This window comes from Heptranchias perlo, chromosome 5 (assembly GCF_035084215.1).
Source record: "Heptranchias perlo isolate sHepPer1 chromosome 5, sHepPer1.hap1, whole genome shotgun sequence".
Lineage (NCBI taxonomy): Eukaryota > Metazoa > Chordata > Chondrichthyes > Hexanchiformes > Hexanchidae > Heptranchias > Heptranchias perlo.
The window spans coordinates 110,383,640-110,402,220 of NC_090329.1; the positions used below are offsets into that span (position 1 = coordinate 110,383,640).

Below are 18,581 nucleotides of genomic sequence, written 5' to 3' on the forward strand. Positions count from 1 at the left end.
TCAAGCTTTGCTCTCGTGGTTTATGATGTCATCTGAACCCCTCGATTGGATTACTGTTTTGTAATATATTGAGAGGCATCCAGTGTCCTCTGCATTACTGAAAACACGGTGCATTCTACAGTGTTTACAATAGCTGGGCAGTGTTCTGACAGTAGTAACGAGGTTCAAACTCATTCTTCATCTATTTTAAATTGTTCATTAGCAGCAAAGGCCTGTACAAGCTTGGAACATGGCAGCTCTAACTATGTGCCTGCAAATGTGCCAGCATTCAATAAAGAAGAAAAAGATTTGCATTTGTATAGCGCCTTATCGTGACTATTAAGAAATGTCTCAAAGCATACAGTGAATTACTTTCTATTGCCCTGATTATAATAATTTAGGCAAACACAGCAGCTATTTTGTACACAGTAAGATCCCACAAACAGCAATAAGACAATTAACCGATTGTTAGTTCATCCGTCTGATTTTGAACTCAACTCCCTCTTTCTTTTACTTGATTCTCTCATGATACCCTGTGGTGGTTGTCTTCTCCCCACCTCTTAAATCAATTTAAAGAAATAGAAAACAATTAAGGAAGAAAGAGCACCTTCACATCCTCAGAATGTCTCAAAAACACAAGTCAATTAAGTACTTTTTGAAGTGTAGCCACGGTTGTAATGTAGGAAACACAGCAGGAAATTTGTGTTCAGATAATCTGGACACATTGGTTTAGAAATTCAGGCGTGCCTATTTTTGGGCACGTGGGGGGAGGGGGGAGGATACGTGCTCTATGCCTGAATGGTGATGAACAAGGCGCCCCCGATATTATGCCTTGGGCCTCATTACAATAGAGCCAGCCTGGAGAATCGGGAGTCTGGAGAGGAGACTGGGGGTTGGGATCAGAGGCCAGGGGGAGGGCCGTGTCGGGGCGGGAGCGGCGGCAAGCTTTCTTTAAATGTGGGGTCGGGAGGAGCACTCCTCCTCCTCTGGGCTCCATATTCAGGTAAGTAAATGTGAAAAACTTACCTTGTAGGTCGCAGGTAGTCTAACTGGGTTTAAGTTAGTTCCACATTAGAGGTTGTTTATGTGCGGTGTGTTCATGCTCACTAGAAACTAGACTGAGTCTTCCATCTGCAGCCAATAGACAGAGGAGACTTTCATCCCCTCAGTCTGTGCTGGATTCCAACCCAGATCCTAAAGGTGAAGGTACAGCATTTAACCTACTATGTCATTCAATCTTCTGAATAGCCTCTATATTCTCATGAGTGACTGGAGCCAAGTTCTCGTGAAGTATTGAGTGGGTTTTAAGATCATATTTCTGAACTGAAATATCAATGTATTTTGCTCCTTCTATGAAGCAGGATCTCCTTCAGATTCCTGTCACTCTGTTCCATTAAATGTCAGTTTATCTTGAAAAAGAAAAACAAGTGGGCATTACAGCAGTGAGTTCGCTATCCAGTAATCTTGTATGCTAGCAAGGTGTGTGCATTACCATCGAGGCTGCTGGTGGGATACTTAAATGTGCTATGGCTCTTGACCTAGAAGAATCACTTCCTGTACAAGGCGCTTCCTCATAATTAAGCCATTCACACCTACCCTTCCAAACCCCCTCAATTGACATTCACGCAGGTATAAGTGTAACTGTCATCCCTGCTAAGACTGCCTACTTCTGCATTTTTCATCCTCTTTCACATATCCCTCCAAGTATATCAGGTCACAGACATCGCATTCACCGTGTCGGCTGCTTGTTGCCATGGTTGCACCGGATTGTCATGGAGTTTGCCCCAGCCCTCCGATGTGCCCCTCGGCCTCTCCATTACATCCTCCACAGGAGGGCCTTTTGCTGCAGACTGATCCCTCCGTTCCCACCTGAGACTGTGCACTCCACTGCTGCAGGATCCAAAACTATTTCAATTGTTTTTAAATTGTCAACACACTATGATCTGGAAAAGGCAAGTGTAACATTATTGAAGGTAAGTTTTCATTGGCTTCACGGAACTTTGTTATTGTTAACATAACTAAGCGCAGCAGAGAGTCTCTTTAGGCCGTTACCAACACAGCTGGTTTTCTTTTTTAAAAAAAGTCTTTTTTTTTCTGATCACCAGGAATAATTTCAGTCCCTTTGTTATAATGAGCTACAGTAAATCTGCCCAACAACATACAGTTTCTGAGCTAAGATGGTGGGTGGGTAGGAAGCCAGGCTTCCAGTGATGTTACAGTTGAGCTGCAAGGTGCAATGTTCACCGGGGCACCTTTAAATGACCTGCTGTCTGATTTCCATCCACCCCCTCCTTCCATCCGTGTGGGGTTCTCCTTTCGGTGCTTCCCTTTGAGGGGATGGATAAGTTTGTGAACTCAGTGCGTGGGGCGACCCAGGGCTGAACTCTTGTTCTTTCACTCCATGCACAGTCCCTTGATTGCATCCCTCCAAAATCACTATGAAACAGGAACAGTGCTGTCGGGAAGTACAGTAAATTAAAACACTTCCCATTTTTATGTATCCCAATTATATTGTTTCTAATCAAAGAAACTCAGATTTCGAGCGCTGTCCTCCAGCCCTGAGGAGGTGCAGGTCAGGTGGAAGTGCTGAGATGTGGCAGATAATCAAATACCTGGCGATCAGGCGATGTGAAACTATTTATTTTCAGGGATGTTGATTCATCCTTTAATCCAGTGCTGGGCGAGTAGTGTTTTTTTACTGAGTGCAGCAGAAGGGATGTGGGCCTAGAAATTCGATTGCGCTGCGCCCATTTTTCATGTGTAAAACGGGTGCCCAAGGGTCCAGTTTGGCGGATGGCGGACGCACGTGCCATCTCATGCCGATAGTGAGCCACTCGCCATATTAGATAGGGCTGCTCCGGAAGCATCCGGAACGATTCAGGAAGCTCATTACAATATTTAAATTAGGGTCCTCCGCTGGCTGTAGGACCGTTTATGAAATTGGTCTGCCAGAACACCTGCCTCAGTACATGATAAACTCACCCAGAAGCTCATGGTGCTAATGGTCAGCAAGGACCCTGCAGGAGCACTATTTAAAGGGCTTATCTCCTCCATTCATGTTAATTGCTGGTCTGTCCTCAGGCTACTAGTTAACTTCTGAGCCTTTTTTGGCTATTGTCTACATTCCACAAATGAATTCTGACTTATCATCGAAGCATAGATAGGTTGCGGCACGGAAGGAGGCCATTCAGCCCATCAAGTCCGCACCAGCTCTGTGCAAGAGAAATCCAGCTAGTCCCACTCCCCCGCTCTATCCCCGTAGCCCGGCAAATGTTTTCCTTTCAAGTACTTATCCAGTTACGTTTTGAAGGCCATGATTGAATCTGCCTCCACCACTCCCTCGGACAATGCATTCCAGATCCTAACCACTCGCAGTGTAAAAAAGTTTTTCCTCTATCACCTTTGGTTCTTTTGCCAATCATCTTAAATCTATGTCCCCTGGTTTCTTGACCCTTCCGCCAATGGGAACAGTTTCTCTCTATCTACTCTGTCTAGATCCTTCATGACTTTGAATACATCTATCAAGGAAGACCTAGGGGAAATTTACAATACAAATAGCACAAATAGTTGTTCAAGAACAAGTGAAAGGGAAAAGTGTACTTTAGGAACTACAGATAAAGTGAAAACTAGAAGGTGTAAACCGATTAACCCAGCATCAAAGCTGAAGGTCAGGCTAGGGTGTGTGGCCCAACTAAGAGTTCTATATACAAACACACGGAGTATAAGGAATAAATTAAATGAACTACAGACACAGATTCAAATTGGAGGGTATGACATGATAGCTATTACTGATGTGGAGATGCCGGTGATGGAATATTCACCAATATTCACCTGAGGAAGGAGGAAGCCTCCGAAAGCTTGTGAATTTAAAATAAAATTGCTGGACTATAACTTGGTGTTGTAAAATTGTTTACAGCTATTACTGAGACATGGCTGCAGGATGGTCAAGATTGGGAACTAAATATACCAGGTTACAAGGTCTACAGGAGAGATAGGGAAAATGGAAGAGGGGGAGGAGTAGCCTTAGTGATTAGAGATTAAATCAATTCAATGATAAAGGAGGATATAACGAGAGGTAAGCAGCTAACAGAGACCTTATGGGTTGAATTGAGAAATAGGGAAGGATCTAAGACTATAGTGGGAGTTATGTATAGGACCCCTGGCAGCAGATCTGAAGTGCTGGATTGTATAAATGCAGAGATTTGACAAGCGTGTAACAAAGGCATTGTGGTCTTAATGGGGGACTTTAACCTTCACATAGAATGGGAAAAGCAGACTAGCAACTGTCAGAAAGGTAGTGAATTTCTTGAGTGTGTCCGGGATAGTTTTCTACAGCAGTATGTCCTAGAGGCAACAAGGGGGCAAGCCATACTAGATTTAGTAATGAGTAATGAACCAGATTTAGTTAACAGCTTAACTGTGTATGAACATCTATCCAATAGTGATCATAACATGATCGAGTTCAAGGTATTGTTTGAAAGGGAAAAAAGTGAATCAGCTGCTAAGATTCTAGACTTGGGTAAGGCCGACTTCAATGGGATGAGACAGAGACTGTTCATAGTAAACTGGGCAAATCTGTTAATGGGTAAAACGACTGATGATCAGTGGGAAATGTTTAAAGAAACATTTAATGTGATACAGAATTGGTTTATACCCCTGAGGGGCAAGAACTCTACTTGCCAAAAGAAACAGCCATGGACAACTAAAGAGGTAAGGGACAGTATAAGACATAAGGAAAGTGCATACAAAAAGGCAAAACATGGCACAGATCCTGGCGAATGGGAAAGATACAAAGATCAACAAAAGGTCACAAAACAGATAGTGAGAGCTACAAACAGAGAGTATGAAAAGAAACTTGCAAGGGATATCAAAACCAATACGAAGAACTTTTATAGTTATATTAGGAAAAAGAGGGTAGTCAGGAGCATGTTGGCCCCTTAAAAACTGAAAGTGGGAATATTGTCATTGACAATGGGGAAATGGCAGACATGTTGAATAATTACTTTGCGTCAGTATTTACAGTAGAAAAAGAGGATAGCATGCTGGAAATCCCAAGAAAACTAATATTGAATCGGGGACAGGGACTTAATAAAATTAACATAAGTAAAACAACAGTAATGAAGAAAATAATGGCACGAAAGAGTGACAAATCCCCAGGACCAGATGGTTTCCATCCCAGGGTTTTAAAGGAAGTAGGTGAGCACATTACAGATGCCCTAACTATAATCTTTCAAAGTTCCCTAGATTCAGGAACCGTCCCTCTAGATTGGAAAATTGCACATGTCACTCTGCTTTTTAAGAAAGGAGAGAGAGGGAAATCAGGGAATTATAGACCAGTTAGCCTAACATCTGTTGTGGGGAAAATGCTGGAGGGTGACTGAACACCTCAAATTTTCAGTTAATCAGAGAGAGCCAGCTTGGATTTGTGAAAGGTAGGTCGTGCCTGACAAACCTGATTGAATTTTTTGAAGAGATGACTAAAGTAGTGGACAGGGGAATGTCAATGAATGTTATTTATATGGACTTCCACGAGGCATTTGATAAAGTCCCACATAAGAGACTGTTAGCTAAGATAGAAGCCTGTGGAATCGAGGGAAAAGTACGGTCTTGGTTAGGAAGTTGGCTGAGCGAAAGATGATAGGGAGTAGGGATAATGGGTAGGTACTCACATTGGCAGGATGTGACTAGTGGAGTCCCGTAGGGATCTGTCTTGGGGGCCTCAATTATTCACAATATTTATTAACGACTTAGATGAAGTCATCGAAAGTCTCATATCTAAGTTGCTGATGACACAAAGATTGGTGGCATTGTAAGCAGTGTAGATGAAAACATAAAATTACAAAGGGATATTCATAGATTAGGTGAATGGGCAAAACTGTGGCAAATGGAATTCAATGTAGACAAATGTGAGGTCATCCACTTTGGACCAAAAAAGGATAGAACAGGGTACTTTCTAAATGGTAAAAAGTTAAAAACAGTGGATGTCCAAAGGGACTTAGGGGTTCAGGTACATAGATCATTGAAGTGTCATGAACAGGTGCAGAAAATAATCAATAAGGCTAATGGAATGCTGGCCTTTATATCTAGAGGACTAGAGTACAAGGGGGCAGAAGTTATGTTGCAGCTATACAAAACCCTGGTTAGACCGCACCTGGAGTACTGTGAGCAGTTCTGGACGCCGTACCTTCAGAAGGACATATTGGCCTTGGAGGGAGTGCAGCGTAGGTTTACTAGAATGATACCTGGACTTCAAGGGTTAAGTTACGAGGAGAGATTACACAAATTGTGGTTGTATTGTCTAGTGTTTAGAATTTTAAGGGGTGATCTGATCAAAGTTTATAAGATATTAAGGGGAACAGTTAGGGTGGATAGAGAGAAACTATTTCCGCTGGTTGGGGATTCTAGGAGTCGGGGGCACAGTCTAAAAATTAGAGCCAGACCTTTCAGGAGTGAGATTAGAAAACATTTCTACACACAAAGGGTGGTAGAAGTTTGGAACTCTCTTCCGCAAATGGCAATTGATACTAGCTCAATTGCTAAATTTAAATGTGAGATAGATAGCTTTTTGGCAACCAAAGGTATTGAGGGATATGGGCCAAAGGCAGGTATATGGAGTTAGATCACAGATCAGCCATGATCTTATCAAATGGTGGAGCAGGCACGAGGGGCTGAATGGCCTACTCCTGTTCCTATGTTCCTATCAAATCTCCTCGCAACCGTCTCTGTTCCAAGGACAACTGGGTTGCCTCTCCTCGTTCTTCCTACCGAAATGGGTCACTTTGCTTTTTTCTGCGTTAAATTTCATCTGCCACATGTCCGCCCATGCCACCAGCCTGTCTATATCCTCTTGAAGTCTATCACTATCCTCCTCACTGTTTATTACACTTCCAAGTTTTCTGTCATCTGCAAATCTTGAAATTGTGCCCTGTACACCCAAGTCCAAGTCATTAATATATATCAAGAAAAGCAGTGGTCCTAATACCGACCCCTGGGGAACAGCACTGTACATCTCCCTCCACTTCTGGGAACAACTTTGTGCTGATGCTCTTGTCTGCTTTTGAAACAGTTTATTCCAGTCATTGTGTTCTGGTAGGTCTGTCTTTAGGACTGGAGGAGGATTGGGAGCAGCGAAGAAGAGAGCAGGAGCAGGGAGGATGAGGCTGTTGCGGTGGAGGCCATACCCACAGCAGGTCTTCAGGTGGTACTTCTCATACCTCGACTTCACCAGGGAGCAGTGCGTGAGGCACCCGCACTTCACCAAGGAGGCTGTAACGGAACTCTGTCACCTGCTGCAGCCACAACTGGAGCCCCAAACCAGGGCATGGGCACCACTGCCTGCAGCTGTCAAGGACACCGTGGCTCTTAACTTTTACACCACGGGGCCGTTCCATGCTGCAGCAGGTGACATCAACATCTATCACTGTTTGCTGTGCACCGCTGTATCAGGGAAATGATCGAGCCCCTCTACGCCAGGAGGAAAACACACACATCACCTGGAGGGGGTGAAGCAGGACAAGGGAGCACTAGGCTTCGCCGGCATTGAAGGCTTCCCCAGGGATCCAAGGTGCCGTAGACTACACCCACATTGCCCTGTATGCTTCCCATCACCAGCCTGCCATCTTTCTCAATAGAAAGGAATACCACTTTCTGAATGCGCTCCTTGGTATGCGACCACAGGCAGCACATTATGCAGCTCTGTGCCCAGTCTCCTGGCAGCAGTCATGATTCAATCATCCTGCGCCAGTCCCCTGTGCCGCCTTTATTGCAAGTGTGGCCATCAGATCACAGACCGGCTACTTGGTGATGAGCTATCCCCTCCAGACATGGCTCATGACTTCCTTCTGGCAACAAGAGTTGTTGCCTGGAGGGCTTTCTGACCCACGGGGGAACAAGATCTCCCTCCTCCCATCCAATGCCTGGACCGGGGCCTCCAAAGTAGCATCGGAGAACCAATCTACAGGTCTTGAAGCCATTTCTCTGTTCACAAACATTCCCTTCTGCCTGCAACCACAGCGCACCTCTCCTTTAAGAGGTGCTGGTTGCCTTTAAATGGCATCAGAGATGCCCGAATTCCCACCTCCCCAAACAGGCGCACAGACGGTAAGGAGTGGTGGTTGTGCTGGCTGCACGCCTGACCCGTGATAATGAGCAGCCAGCCCCATTTTCACGTGGTCCCTGCACGTGTAGCATGTGCTCATTATTTGTGCGCAATCACATTTCTACCCCATGATGTCTCACCATGCATTCAAACGTTGGCAACAGATTTTAGTCTTTAACACTTGCACGTAAAACATCAGATAGGAAAATTGTGCGTGGAGGATCGCACATCTGTCCTGCAAGAGCCTGATTTTCCTAATATTAATTTACATGGATGGGAGATCGGGCAGGCTGCATTACAGGGATGCAGTCATCCATCTCCCATTTTCCCACCTCCGTTTCATCCATTTGATGCTTTATGCGCCTTATAAAGAGAAAAATCTACCCCATTGTCTCCTAGAACTTATATCAACATTTTTTAATCATCTACTTTCGCTACATATTTTACCAGAGAGCAGCAGTTCAGAGTTTATTGAGGATGTAACTAGCAGGGTAGATAAAGGGGAACTAGTGGATGTAGTATATTTGGATTTTCAAAAGGCATTCGTCAAGGTGCCACATAAAAGGTTGTTACACAAGGGCTCATGGGGTTGGGGGTAACATATTAGCATGGATAAAGGATTGGTTAGCAGATAGAAAACAGAGAGAAGGGATAAACGGGTCATTTTCAGGTTGGCAGGCTGTAACTAGTGGGGTGCCGCAAGGATCAGTGCTTGGGCCTCAGCTATTTCCAATCTATATTAATGACTTGGATGAAGGGACCGAGTGTAATGTATCCAAATTTGCTGACAATACAAAGATAGGTGGGAAAGTAAGCATTGAGGAGGACACTGAGGGCTCGATGTTACTAGGCCTGCGGGTTTCCGGCGGGTTGGGTTTCGGGAGCGTAGTCAACACGCTCGGTGAAATTAGTGGGTTGCCCGCGCGATCGTAGCAGGCAACACACTAATAGGAATCAATTACCTGCTCCTCCGGGGTCCGCGCTGCTGGTCTGTGCGTCGGGCGGGCTGCGCATGCGCAGTACGATCTGTCAGCTGGAGGCTCTCTAGTTAAAGGGGCAGTCCTCCACTGACAGATGCTGCAACCAATGGAACAAATTACAGCATGGAGCAGCCCAGGGGGAAGGCTGCTCCCAGTTTAATGATGCCTCACCCCAGGTATCATCAGATGGGGTGAGGAGGAGGGCGAAGACAGAGATCTTCCACCCGGCGGGCGGGAGGAAGCGGCCAGCCTCTGCCACCAAGAAGGCCTGGCTCGAGGTGGCAGAGGGGGTCACCTGCGCAACCAACATATCGCCCACCTGCATACAGTGCAGGAGGCGCTGCAATGACCTCAGTAGGTCAGCCACAGTGAGAACACGAAGTCTTTCCCCTACACTCCATCTGCCACAACACTGCCCCAACCCCACATCTCCTTCGGCACCGCCAACACTACTCTGTCACATCACCCCTCATACCCACTCAAACCCCATCCTCATCTTACCTCCACCTACTCACCTCGCCAGTACTCATCCTGCCACTAACACACGACCCAATCCTCATACAATCTCATGGCTCTATCCCATACTCACCCTCTCGTGCATCTCCCTCATGGCCAGCCTCACTCAACCTGCCACCACCTGTGCTGCAGCCACAGGGCATGCATCACATATGTGCAGTAGGCAGCGTGAGGCAAATGTTTCGTGAGCATGAAGGGGGTGCACAAGGGTGTCGGAGGGTTTGCCATGGGTGTTACCTATATTGAATTTCAGAGCAACAAACAGCACACATTATATTGGCACCACCACTGCCATGTCTCCGCGAATCCTGTCTGTTGTGTCCAATAATGCCCGCTCCTGGGTATCACTATGAGGACCCACCACTGATGCCACCCATCGTGTTACTGCAGAGTAGGTGCAGGTGTATTTGCAGGGCTCTTCCGCGCAGACGACTGAGAGACATCGGCGGTGTAGCCGGCTGCACCCTGGAAGGATGCGGAGGAGAAGTTGTGGAGGGCAGTGGTGACTTTGACAGCGACAGGTAAGCAGTTGGTGCTGGGGCCAGCCAGGAGCAGCTCGGCATGAAAGAGCCTGCAGATCTCCACGACTACATGTCGAGCGAATCTGCGCCTCCGTGTGCACTGCTGCTCGGAGAGGTCCGGGGAGCTGCGCCTCGGTCTGTGGACCCTGTGGCGAGGGTAGTGCCCTCTGCAATGCGTCTCTCTCTGCGGTAGCCCTCCCTCCTGCTGTGCAGGTGGGCGTGCAACAACACCGTGTTGGGGGGCTCCACGTCTCTGTGGCGGACGGCGTGGACTGCGAGGCTGCTGGGGCTGGTCATGTTGTTCGTCCTCCGAGGGTGTCCACGCACCACCCATCTGGCAGGTGTTGGTCTGAGGGGTTGTGCAGGGTACGTGGGTGGTTCCTCGGACTGGGGCTGCGGTTTCGTGTCGGTCTGTCCTCTGGCTTGGTGGGGGGGCAGGGGTTGCCCTATGTGATGCGGTGGCCTCCTGCGTGGGTGAGGGCTCTCCCCCGTGGAGTGCACCTTGGCACCTGCCACAGGCTGCTGGATGCAACACGCCTGGTTGGAGAGAGATTGTTTCCCCCAGTGTGTGAAACACTCTGCGATGCAGGTAAAATCCCACACTTCCTCTTTTGACAGCTGATTCAGCTCATTAACTGACCTCAACAAGCAAGGTAAGTACTCTCAAGTGGAACCCCGCTGGCTTTAATTGCCTGCGGGATTCCCACCAGCGGGGGCCACGCACGCAGCCCCGCACGTCATCGGGGAACCCGGAAGTGGTCGGGATCGCGGTGCGATCCGGTCACGTGACCGCATATCGGGATTTTCGGGGCCCCCCCGCTGGAAACCCGCAGGAAACCCGACCCTAAAATCGAGCCCTGAGAGTCTGCAAAGGGTTATAGACAGGTTAAGTGAGTGGGCAAGAATGTGGCAGATGGAGTATAATGTGGGGAAATGTGAGATTATTCACTTGGTAGTAAGAATAGAAAAACAGAATATTTTTTAAATGGTGAGAAATTATTAAATGTTGGTGTTCAGAGAGACTTGGGTGTCCTCGTACAACAAACACAAAAAGTTAGTATGCAGGTACAGCAAGCAATTAGGAAAGCAAATGGCATGTTGGCCTTTATTGCATGGGGGTTGTAGTACAAGAGTAAGGAACTCTTACTACAATTGTTCAGGGCTTTGGTGAGACCTCACTTGGAGTACTGTGTACAGTTTTGGTCTCCTTATCTAAGGAAGGATATACTTGCCTTAGAGGTGGTGCAACGAAGGTTCACTAGATTAATTCCTGGGATGAGAGGGTTGTCCGATGAGGAGAGGTTGAGTAGAATGGGCCTATACTCTCTGGAGTTTAGGAGAATGAGAGGTGATCTCATTGAAATATATAAGATTCTGAAGGGGCTTAACAGAGTAGATGCTGAGAGGTTGTTTCTCCTGGCTGGATAGTCTAGAACTAGGCGGCATAGTTGCAGGATAAGGGGTTGGCCATTTAAGACAGAGATGAGGAGGAATTTCTTCACTCAGAGGGTTGTGAATCTTTGGCATTCTCTACCCCAAAGGGCTGTGGATGCTGAGTCGCTGAGTATATTCAAGACTGAGATCGATAGATTTTTGGACTCTTAAAGGAATCAAGGGATATGGGGATCGGGCAGGAAAGTGGAGTTGAGGTTGAAGATCAGCCAGGATCTAATTGAATGGCGGAGCAGGCTCGAGGGGCCGTATGGCCTACTCCTGCTCCTATTTCTTATGTTTTTATGTTCTTAAGCAGAAATGTGGAACAGACTCCCAATTGATGTTGTCAATTAATTCCTTCAAAAAGGAGCTGGTGAAATATCTGGCGTGATATTTTCCTCACTGCATTGACTAATGAATTCATAGACTCATTTATAAACAACACATTTACAATTCATTAAAAGTAACAAAGAGAGGATAGAATAGGACTAAATATAACCTGAGATGATCAAATGCTCCATAAAACACAATCGTCAGCTGTTGGACCCTGGAAGAGGGTGTATTGTATAGTAGAGATGTGGGAATGGATGAATATTCAGGAGTTTTACTTGTTTACCTTTGAGAATCAGACAGTCTTTATGGAGAAATTTGCCTGAGTATTACATAGATGGGGTAGAGTCCATGACAGGGTAGATTGCTTATGGTGTGTGGAGGAAGTGGGCTGAATGGGCCAAACGGCCCTTCCTCATTTTGTGCTTTATGTTCTCAAGATTCCAGTATTCTGATTCATCATGTTTGGTGATCTTTTTGGAAAATACTTTCCATGTTTGATGAGAAGTAACTTGCACAACTTACTTTTACCGGTCTTCAGCAGAGTGATTCTCAGGTATGGTAGCCTAGTAGTTACGATACTGGACTAGTAACCCAGAGGTTGTTAGTTCAAATCCCACCATGGCAAGTTATGAAATTGAATTCAATAAATCTGATAATTTGTAGTACCAGAAAATGACAATGAAAGCTGCTGGAATGTTATAAAAACTCAACTGGTTCACTAATATCCTATGTCATTCTGGGAAGGGAATCTGCCACTCCTACCGAGTTCTGGGCCCTACAAGTGGCACCAATCCCACATTACATGGTTGTCTCCAGGCAACCAGGGATGGGTAATGAATACTGCATTGCCAGTGTTGCCCATGTCCCAAGAGCAAATAAAAAAAAGGTAAGGCATTATTAATATGTTGTGATATGTAAAATATTTTATGTTTAAATACTGGCTTTGGAAAATTGTTATTGATCATCTTTACACTTGATTCTTTTCAATCCTTTATCTCTTTCAATACTGTCGAAATATACGCATGTTCTATTGTCAAACTTTTTTCTTTAGATTTCTAATGGTGAGTATTATACAGTAGGATTTTGAGACATGTATGGATCTGCACAACATGTATGTGTTTTTTTTTGCAGTATTCTGATTTGAAATGTTAAACTTCTTACATGTCCCAGTATTGGGAGTTGAACCTGTTTATTAGATGAAAGTTTGAATAAATGACAGGGTTTCGAGTCCTGCAGCTCCTCCTTCAGGTTCGACGGTAGCTGGGAAAGATTCCTTCTGAGATGGTAGTGTGACCTCAAGAAGGTGGCCTGTGTGACGCCAGCATAGCTTGCATCTACAGTGCAAGCTGACAGCGGCAGTCATAGCACATGCACCTCATGAATGTGACCCACCCTGTCTGCACGGGAGGTTACGTTTGGTCAGACAGTTGTTGCACCAATCTGAAATACTAGGCTAATGAAGACCACCTCTTCCATCACCAGCTCAGTTTGTCCTGCTCTTCATACAGTCTATTCCTCTTAATTCAAAGTCACTTAACTGAAGTCCTCTGGGAATTCAATGTTCTTTTTTTTAGCATTACATAGTATCACATAGAATTTATAGCACAGAAACAGGCCATTCGGCCCAACAGGTCAATGCCAGTGTTCATGCTTCACATGAGCTTCCTCCTACCTAACTTCATCTAACCCTATCAACATAACCTTCTATTCCCTTCTCCCTCATGTACTTACCTAGCTTCCCCTTAAATGCATCTATGTTATTCGCCTCAACTACTCCATGTGGTAGTAAGTTCTACATTCTAACCACACTTTGAGTAAACAAGTTTAAGTTCCCATTTAGCTGTGTTATTTACCTTGCTTAATTCAAATATTGGATACATTTATTTTTTTGTGCAAAAAAAACTTTGAATTATCAGGGGTGGACTGATGGGCTGAATGACTTCCTTCTAAGAACATAAGAAGTAGGAGCAGGAGTAGGCCATACAGCCCATCAAGCCTGCTCCGCCATTCAATCAGATCATGGCTGATCTTCTACCTCAGCTCCACTTTCCTGCCCTATCCCCAGATCCCTTGATTCCCTTTTCTGTGCTGTATGATTCTATGACTGTACCAGCGTTCGCTCTGTAGAGTGGGTATACCCCATTCATCTGACGTGTAGCATGTGTGTACAACAGTTGATGTACACCAAGGCTCACCACTCGTGTGACAAGCGGCAGTGACTGCGGAGACTCGTTGCCGAGGCTGGCGCAGTGGTGCCAGGTCGGTGCCCGCAGCTGAGGTTACCCGAGAAAAAGAGCCAGGGATGATTTACCCACAGTTGCGTTCTCTTTCCAGGAATCTCAGTTGACAATCCGCTGAGCAGCCTGGAGAAATGGAGCAGTGCAGTCAACTTCCCCTCCACCAAAACGCTGCCAGCCGTCAGCTCTCCAGACAGCGCCCGCCTGGAAGTGCAGGCGTCGAGCCAGGCGACGTCCCATCGGAAGCGGCACTACTTTCAGTGTTCTGAGTTGAAAGAGACAATGTGGAACAATTCCGTACAGGAGCAAACCGAGTCCAGCGTCTCCTCCTCCCACTAGAGGATCTACAGCAGCATCTTCCAGCCATCAGAACAAGTTTGTGGCATTCCTTCTTCTGTTTCCCCCCCCCCTTTTTTTTTTTGTTTTCGTGACTTTGCACTGTACCTAGAGTGACCTGTTTTTAATTTCTTCAGTTAATTTTCCAAAACGGATACACGGACCAATTTAGGTATTTCTTTTTTTAAATAAAAAACCTTCCCTCCTCGACTGTTCCCGCACCGAACGATGGGATTAGAGACTAACATGTGTCTGAAGGTTAGGTGGCGAACCCGTTGCGTTTTGCTGCAAGCCTGTAAGAGCTGGAATTGCGTTCTACACTTGGTCAGCGGCTCAACTCGTGCAGGAAGGAAAGCAAGACTGTTTCTTCTTTTTTGAGTGATGCAAAGCAGTTGTTGATGGACTGTCTTCTCAGAATTAGGTACATGGTCAAGGTCGATAGCTTCCTTTCTTCCCTTCTGTTTTTTTTTCAACTGCTGCTGCCTTCAACCTTTGTTTTTTAAGAAAGCCACGTTTTTCAGTGTTACGTGCTGTAATGATCCTTGATTTTATTTTGACTGATATGGGAAGCTGCACGAATCATTTTTTTTTGTACTGTGGCTGTTCACACGCTACTATACGCCAAGAGAAGCTCAACAGTTGTTCAATATTCTGGGCTTTGTGTTCAGACTCTCTTCAACTCCCCCCCCCCCCCTTTAAATAGCACCCCTTCAGGGAGTACAGAAGGAGCGTAGGATTGAAGACCGAGATCCCCCCCTGAAGGTGAAAAGTAATCCGAGGGGAGTATTTGTCAGGTGAATTGATAGTCGGAGGTGAAATTTCAAACCCTGATGGGCTTTTCAGTGCTGGAGGAAGTCGGTGAGACAGATTCTCCTACCCCCCAACGCACGGTCCTTTCACGATGTTTAGCATTGGGACGGACAAAGTAACCAATGAAAATAACTGCAAAAAGCAGGGAGAGTGAGAATGAGCCTCTTGTATATTTTTTTTATTTCTCAGTTTGCTTTCTCCTGTCTGAGTTTAAAAGAGAAATGTGCAATTTAATCCGCGGATACTGGGTGGAGGAAACAGGGTAAGGATACACTTGTCTGCACTACGATAGACCTAGCCAAAAGTGCACAGTGCACCACACACAGCCTGCTGGCACTGCCCTTGAAGGATGATGGGGTTTTTTTTTTAGGTGTCTCATTTTTGCATGGTGATTTACGTTGTGCAATCAGCGATTTGTTTCAATGTTTTATGTAATTTTTTTTTTAAAGTCCGATAAATATGCTACCATATCAAATTGTTTTTCGTTTAATTGTAGTCATCGACAACGGTGTGACATCTTTCTTCCCTCCTCCTGCAGTATAATTAAGCCAATAATGTTCACACGAGCTGTAATCGCAAAGCACAGACACTTTTGTGCCTGGACCTTATGGGGCCGTTACACACGGTGCAGCAAAGAGCAGGCACGAATGAAGCCTTTCTGTTCCCTGGCAGATGCCATTTGAGACCTGAGCTGTACGCCTAAATATTGATCCTTTTCAAGGTGTTTTGTTTCACGGATATATAATTCAGTTTTTACCTTTTTTTTAGTCTAATTGTTACATGTTTTATCTGTCTCTCCCCATTTTTTTTTTGTTTCCCAAGCACTGAGTGGGTTTTAATTTTCCTGGTGTAACTTTTCAGAAATGTTATAGCTGCATAGCAACTGGTTGCAGCCTGCTGGGATCGGGTGACAGAAAGATGGAAAGTGCAAACCCGAGCTTCACTGCAAAGCCCTGGTCCCAAATTCTCTTCACATTTCTCCCAGCGCTTGTGCTTCAGGCAAGAAGGTGGCTTCAGCAGTGCAAAGCTGGCGACAGAAATGCCACATATCCTGAATGCGAGGATGTGCGGACTCGCAAAAAAAAAATGTTTTTCCCCCTCTGCTGTGAGTTGTAAGGTGAAGCCCATCTCCAGATTGGAGAGTGTTGAGTCAGAGATTTGATGCTGAAATTTGAGGCGGGTCCTGCTGGTGGCGGAATATTTAAGGCGAGGCATACGTATGCCAAGAGAGAGAGATTAAATATCAGACTAATGATTTACTCTGGACAACCTTCTCCATTTTCCTCTTCCATTCCCCTCCGTCCTGTTTTTTTTGCAGGAGAAAACATCAGCTGGGGCCTCAGCATTATGAGGTGCGAGTTTACAACTGATGTGTTGGTTAAACCCCATCACCTAAGGCACTTGTATCCTTATTGCTCAGGCCCCAGGATGCCCACACTCAAACAGAGACTGGCAATATCTGCACACCACGCTGATGCCACTCTTCCTGTAGGCCCAGAGGGGGCTGGTTGGTAAGGTGCAGAACCACTTATGTGCACTTGCACGAGCGCACCGATATCTGCAGACCTTTGGCAAAAAAAAATGATTTTTTTTTAAAAAAGGGAAAGTCCCTCCCGGGGTTGTGACTGGGTTAAAAAAAAAAATCATAAAATGGTTAAGAAACAGGATTGGGCAGGCAGCACAGGCCTGGGAATTGATGCAGAGCCCATAATCTGCGTGTCCACATCAGAGCATCGTGGTGTAAGTGTGCAAAGACGAAATACCCATCACAACAAAAGCACGCGGTATTGTGGGCCAGAAAAGACAACAACTTCGACAGCAGACACAAGTCCCACGAAAATCACAGTCTGCAATGCCATCAGAACAAGGAAGGCTGGGTCATTTTATATTTGGAAAGACTGTGATTGGTGGGAATATTGGGGGGGGGGGGGGAGTTGGTATGTGAGGGTAGAGGGTAGATTTTCCTCCTCCGTGCTGGGGTGTAAGAACTTGTCAGGGTGGAAAAACCTATAGTGTAAAATCTTCCCTCGACTAAAATCAATTTTATGGATCATCCTGAGCAACTTGCGCCTGATTTTGTGATGGAGCTTCCACCCCAGCAAGCTCGTCCACCCATGTACTGAAGAGGAAAATGTACAACCCACCCACCCCCAAAACCATGGATGGCTATTCAAGGTAACAGTGCCATTACGTGGCGTTAAATAGGATTTCTGGAAGGACAAAGTGAAATCTGCTATCTGATCTATTTAACCAGTTTCTCTTTGAGTAACCGGAGTGATTAAAAGCAGGATTGTCAGTGAAATAGTAACATTGAGGATCATTTTAACCTAACTCGCCCGGTGGGAAACCCACCCGATCAGATCGATTTCAATGGAAAGTAAAATCGGGCGGCTGATCTGATTTCCCACCCGGCGAGTTAGGTTAAACTTATCCCCCAATAGTTACAGTTTCATGCAGGAGAAGACCATGGTGTACATCTTAGCCCATTTAGCCACAGTGTTGACTTGGTGCATTTCTAATAATCCTGATTCCCACAATAATAATAATTTACAAAAAAACCAGCAGCAACGGGCCCATATTAATTGGTGTAATCTGACCCAGGACAGACCTGCCACCATTTTGAGTTTTACAGGAGGGAATCCAACATCAGAACTGGACTTTCTTTACTAGATTTGCTGTACAAAACCTACCTTTTTCTGGGAATGATTGAAATCTGTGTTTAATCATTCAAAATTATTTCTAAATGCCATTTTCCAGTTTCAGTGCCACACAAATCATTTATATTGCGACAAAAATAACTTTTGGGGGAAGGGACAAGGGGCCCCTTTCTCTCACTGACTTCTGGATGATTCCCTCAGAAGCAATTAGCCGAATTAAATATAGCCCTCTGCTCCCTCCAAAAAATAAACATTGATTTTTAACTCTTAACAATCAAAACAAGTTAAAATGCAGAACATCTGGAAGAGTCTATGGCCGTCCTGCACACTATCAATGCTGGTTTCAGTGGCTGGTCACAGCCAAAGTCCACACTGATGTATAGCGGGCATGTGGTTTAACCAAAGCCCAGATTCTTCAGCCTGTGCAGTAAGTCAATGGGGGGCACTTAAATCGAAGTTTATGTTGTTAAATCCATTTTCAATGTGCTGGTAAATCTAGACCTGCCACCAGTCTAAGCTGGCTTTCAGACCCTGGGCTCCTGAAATGCAAATTAAAGGAACACCAATACAATGGTAGCTTATAGTGGTATCAAAATAGCTATAAAAACTGCTGCAAGGTGTTTTCTATTTAAACAGATTTGGTGGAGCTCTTGTGGCTTTGCTTATTAGCGGTCAAAGTG

At 45.5% G+C, this 18,581-nt stretch overlaps 1 protein-coding gene across 3 annotated transcripts in view; it reads left to right on the plus strand.

Moving 5' to 3' along the window:
- sobpa (sine oculis binding protein homolog (Drosophila) a) overlaps positions 1-15,719 on the plus strand; it is a 270,327-nt gene extending 254,608 nt beyond the window's left edge. For 2 of the 3 annotated variants that reach the window (XM_067984980.1, XM_067984984.1), the window contains one exon: positions 14,196-14,283. Coding sequence is in view for 1 of the 3 variants with exons in the window: in XM_067984981.1 (XP_067841082.1) it covers positions 14,196-14,437 (242 nt within the window). In the remaining 2 variants the exon portion in view is untranslated. Of the gene's footprint in view, positions 1-14,195 lie in introns of all 3 variants that reach the window. The other variant, XM_067984981.1, reaches the window with a different exon arrangement.
- Positions 15,720-18,581: the final 2,862 nt, after the last annotated feature.